We start from the raw sequence: 5000 nt of genomic DNA on the forward strand, positions 1-5000 counted from the left end.
TTTTTCCCGAAATTCCCGAATTTTCCCCCAAATTTTTTTCTCTTGCAGGAGCGCTGGTTCTGGCGGGTGCGGGGGGGCCGGGTGATGCCCGGGTACCCCCTCCCCATCGGCCACTTCTGGGCGGGGCTCCCGCCGGGCATCGACGCCGCCTACGAGAGGGGGGATGGGAAGTTCGTCTTCTTCAAAGGTGGGGGAGGGGCAGCCCAACAATTTGGGGGGATTTGGGGAAAATTTGGGTGAAATTCGGGGAAAAATTGGGTAAAATTTGGAGGGGTTGGGTAAAATTTGGGTGAAATTTGGGTAAAATTTGGGGAAAATTGGGGGGATTTGGGGGGGATTTGGGTAAAATTGGGGTAAAATTTGGGTAAAATTTGGGGGGGATTTGGGTAAAATTTGGGTGAAATTTGGGTACAATTTGGGTAAAATTTGGGTGAAATTTGGGGGGATTTGGGTGAAATTTGGGTGAAATTTGGGTAAAATTTGGGTGAAATTTGGGGAAAATGTAGGTGAAATTTGGGTAAAATTTGGGTAAAATTTGGGGAAAATTGGGGGGATTTTGGGGGGATTTGGGGGGAATTTGGGTAAAATTTGGGTAAAATTTGGGCGAAATTTGGGTAAAATTTGGGGGGATTTGAGTAAAATTGGGGTGAGATTTGGGTGAAATTTGGGTACAATTTGGGTAAAATTTGGGTGAAATTTGGGTAAAATTTGGGGGGAATTTGGGCAAAATTTGCGGGGATTTTGAGGGGATTTGGGTAAAATTTGGGTAAAATTTGGGTGAAATTTGGGGGTGATTTGGGTAAAATTTGGGTGAAATTTGGGGGTGATTTGGGGAAAAATTTGGGTGAAATTTGGGTAAAATTTGGGTAAAATTTGGGGGGATTTTGGGCCATTTTTAATGGGGATTTTCATGGGATTTTGGGCCATTTTTAATGGGATTTTAAGGGGATTTTGGGGCCATTTTTAATGGGGATTTTAAGGGGACTTTGGGTCATTTTTAAGGGGGATTTTGGGGCCATTTTTAATGGGATTTTCCCGGGATTTGGGGTATTTTAAATGGGATTTTAATGGGATTTTAATGGGATTTTCATGGGATTTTGGGGCCATTTTTAATGGGATTTTAAGGGGACTTTGGGACCATTTTTAATGGGATTTTAACAGGATTTGGGAGTATTTTAAATGGGATTTTAATGGGGATTTTGGGCCATTTTAAGGGGATTTTCATGGGATTTTGGGCCATTTTTAATGGGATTTTCATGGGATTTGGGGCCATTTTTAATGGGATTTTCATGGGATTTTGGGGCCATTTTTAATGGGGATTTTAAGGGGACTTTGGGGCCATTTTTAATGGGATTTTAACGGGATTTTGGAGTATTTTAAATGGGATTTTAATGGAGATTTTGGGGCCATTTTTAATGGGGATTTTCATGGGATTTGGGACCATTTTTAATGGGGATTTTAAGGGGATTTTGGGCCATTTTTAATGGGATTTTAAAGGGGATTTTGGGGCCATTTTTAACGGGATTTTAATGGGATTTTGGGGCCATTTTTAATGGGGATTTTAAGGGGATTTTGGGCCATTTTTAATGAGGATTTTCATGGGACTTTGGACCATTTTTAATGGGATTTTCATGGGATTTTTAAGGGGATTTTCAAGGGGATTTTCATGGGATTTTGGGACCATTTTAGTGGGTATTTTCATGGGATTTTGGGCCACTTTTAATGGGGATTTTAAGGGGATTTTGGGGCCATTTTTAGGGGGATTTTAAGGGGATTTTGGGGCCATTTTTAATGGGATTTTAATGGGATTTTCATGGGATTTTCATGGGATTTTGGGACCATTTTACTGGGGATTTTCATGGGATTTTGGACCATTTTTAACGGGATTTTAAGGGGATTTTTAAGGGGATTTTCATGGGATTTTGGGACCTTTTTAATGGGGATTTTAAGGGGATTTTAATGGGATTTTTGGGCCATTTTTAATGGGATTTTTGGGCCATTTTTAATGGGATTTGGGGTATTTTAAATGGGATTTTCATGGGATTTTGGGGCCATTTTTAACAGGATTTTAATGGGATTTTTAAGGGGATTTTCATGGGATTTTGGGGCCATTTTTAATGGGGATTTTAAGGGGATTTTGGGGCCATTTTTTAGGGGATTTTAAGGGGATTTTGGGACCATTTTTAATGGGATTTTCATGGGATTTTCATGGGATTTTGGGACCATTTTAGTGGGGATTTTCATGGGATTTGGGGCCATTTTTAAGGGGATTTTCATGGGATTTGGGGCCATTTTTAGTGCGATTTTAATGGGATTTTTAAGGGGATTTTAACGGGATTTTGGGGCCATTTTTAATGGGATTTTAATGGGATTTTGGGGCCATTTTTAATGGGGATTTTATTGGGATTTTGGGCCATTTTTAATGGGGATTTTAATGGGATTTTAAGGGGATTTTCATGGGATTTTGGGACCATTTTACTGGGGATTTTCATGGGATTTTGGACCATTTTTAATGGGGATTTTAAGGGGATTTTAATGGGATTTTTGGGCCATTTTTAATGGGATTTTTGGGCCATTTTTAATGGGATTTGGGGTATTTTAAATGGGATTTTCATGGGATTTTGGGTCATTTTTAACGGGATTTTAATGGGATTTTTAAGGGGATTTTCATGGGATTTTGGGCCATTTTTAATGGGGATTTTAAGGGGATTTTGGGACCATTATTAATGGGGATTTTCATGGGATTTGGGGCCATTTTTAAGGGGATTTTCATGGGATTTGGGGCCATTTTTAACGGGATTTTAATGGGATTTTAAAGAGGATTTTAAGGGGATTTTGGGGCCATTTTTAGGGGGATTTTAATGGGATTTTGGGGCCATTTTTAATGGGATTTTAAGGGGATTTTTAAGGGGATTTTCATGGGATTTTGGGGCCATTTTTAATGGGATTTGGGGTATTTTAAATGGGATTTTAATGGGATTTTTAAGGGGATTTTGGGGCCATTTTTAACGGGATTTGGGGGGTAATTTAAATGGAATTTTCATGGGATTTTCATGGCATTTGGGGCCATTTTTAATGGGATTTTAAGGGGATTTTTAAGGGGATTTTCATGGGATTTTGGGGCCATTTTTAACGGGATTTCCCCGGGATTTGTCCCCATTTTAACCCGATTTTTGGGGTTGTTTCCCCCCCTCTCCGCAGGCTCCCGGCACTGGGTGTTCGAGGAGGGGGTCCTGGCCCCCGGGTACCCCCGAGCTCTGTCCGAGCTGGGCCGGGGGGTCCCCCCGGACGGGCTGGACGCGGCGCTGCTCTGGCTGCCCAGCGGCCACACCTACCTCTTCCGGGGGGACAAGTGGGTCCAAAAACACCCCAAAAACACCCCAAAAACGCCCCAAAACCTCCCACGACTCAGGGGGGGTTTTTGGGGGATTTTTTTATCCCGAGTTTTGGGGGGTTTGGGGGCTTTTTATGGACCTTTCGGGACCTTTCGGGGGGCCTTCTATGGATCTTTCAGGACCTTCTTGGAGCTTTCAGGACTCTTTATGGACCTTTCAGGACCTTTCTATGGATCTTACAGGACTTTTTGATGGACCTTTCAGGACCTTTCTGGGCTCTTTATGGACCTTTCAGGACCTTTCTATGGACCTTTCAGGACCTTTTCATGGACCTTTTGGGGCTTTTTATGGATCTTTCAGGACCTTTCTGGGCTTTTTAATGGATCTTTCAGGACCTTCATGGAACTTTCAGGATCTTTTTATGGACCTTTCAGGACCTTTTGATGGATCTTTTAGGACTTCTCTTTGAGCTTTTTATGGACCTTTCAGGACCTTTCTATGGACCTTTCAGGACCTTTTCATGGACCTTTTGGGGCTTTTTATGGATCTTTCAGGACCTTTCTGGGCTTTTTATGGATCTTTCAGGACCTTTCTGGGCTCTTTATGGACCTTTCTGGGTTTTTTTAATGGATCTTTCAGGACCTTCCAAGGCTCTTTATGGATCTTTCAGGACCTTTCAAAGCTTTTCATGGACCTTTTGGGGCTTTTTATGGACCTTTCAGGACCTTTTGGGGGCCTTTTATGGATCTTTCAGGACCTTCTTGGAGATTTCAGGACCTTTCTATGGAACTTTCTGGACTCTTTATGGACCTTTCAGGACCTTTTCATGGACCTTTTGGGGCTTTTTATGGATCTTTCAGGACCTTTCTGGGCTTTTTAATGGATCTTTCAGGACCTTCATGGAGATTTCAGGATCTTTTTATAGATCTTTCAGGACCTTTTTAATGGACCTTTCTGGGCTTTTTATGGACCTTTCGGGACCTTTTTAGGTGGATTTTTCAGGACCTTTCCGGTTTTTTTATGGACCTTTCAGGACCTTTCAAGGCTCTTTATGGATCTTTCAGGACCTTTCAGGACCTTTTTAGGTGGATTTTTCAGGACCTTTCTGGACTCTTTATGGATCTTTCAGGACCTTTCAAAGCTTTTCATGGACCTTTTGGGGCTTTTTATGGACCTTTCAGGACCTTTTGATGGATCTTTTAGGACCTTCCAAGGCTCTTTATGGACCTTTCAGGACCTCTCTGGGCTTTTTATGGACCTTTCAGGGCCTTTTTAAAAGGAATTTTTTGGGGGGTCTTTCTGAGCTTTTTATGGACCTTTCAGGACCTTCTTGGACCTTTCAGGACCTTTTCATGGACCTTTTGGGGCTTTTTATGGATCTTTCAGGACCTTTTTATGGACCTTTCAGGACCTTCTTGGAGCTTTCTGGGCTCTTTATGGACCTTTCAGGACCTTTCAGGACCTTCCAAGGCTCTTTATGGACCTTTCAGGACCTTTTTATGGATCTTTCAGGACCTTTCTTGGACCTTTCAGGACCTTTTTGAGGCTCTTTATGGACCTTTCAGGACCTTTGAAATGGACCTTCCAGGGCTCTTTATGGACCTTTCAGGACCTTTCTGGGCTTTTTCTGGACCTTTCAGGACCTTCTTGGGGCTCTTTTGGGAC

The 5000-nt window shown here is 42.2% G+C and overlaps 2 protein-coding genes across 2 annotated transcripts; both read left to right on the forward strand.

The window, feature by feature from the left end:
- Positions 1 to 43: 43 nt before the first annotated feature.
- LOC114073622 (matrix metalloproteinase-14-like) lies at positions 44 to 3392 on the forward strand (the record flags this gene model as incomplete). The annotated part of the gene is made up of 2 exons (XM_027911349.1): positions 44 to 187; positions 3202 to 3392. Coding segments are annotated over exons 1-2 (294 nt in total), but the record flags the coding sequence as incomplete, so codon positions are not given.
- A 105-nt stretch (positions 3393 to 3497) lies between these two features.
- On the forward strand, positions 3498 to 4994 carry LOC114073623. The gene is made up of 8 exons (XM_027911350.1): positions 3498 to 3534; positions 3600 to 3777; positions 3878 to 3931; positions 4006 to 4118; positions 4174 to 4206; positions 4270 to 4605; positions 4641 to 4791; positions 4830 to 4994. The coding sequence occupies exons 1-8, from the start codon at positions 3502 to 3504 to the stop codon at positions 4877 to 4879; spliced, it is 948 nt and encodes a 315-aa protein (XP_027767151.1). The 5' UTR covers positions 3498 to 3501; the 3' UTR covers positions 4880 to 4994.
- The last annotated feature ends 6 nt before the right edge of the window (positions 4995 to 5000 follow it).

The sequence above is a fragment of the Empidonax traillii genome, unplaced genomic scaffold (assembly GCF_003031625.1).
Source record: "Empidonax traillii isolate 1590-97213 ecotype Southwest subspecies unplaced genomic scaffold, ASM303162v1 scaffold7406:size5000, whole genome shotgun sequence".
In the NCBI taxonomy this organism is placed as follows: Eukaryota; Metazoa; Chordata; class Aves; order Passeriformes; family Tyrannidae; genus Empidonax; species Empidonax traillii.

Coding starts and splice junctions, on each gene's coding strand:
- LOC114073623 (XM_027911350.1), top strand. CDS start 3,502: ATGGATCTTTCAGGACCTTCTTGGAGCTTTCAG. Junction 3,932..4,005: donor ATCTTTCAGGACCTTTCTGG/GCTCTTTATGGA, acceptor TGGATCTTTCAG/GACCTTTCAAAGCTTTTCAT. Junction 4,119..4,173: donor GGAGATTTCAGGACCTTTCT/ATGGAACTTTCT, acceptor ATGGACCTTTTG/GGGCTTTTTATGGATCTTTC.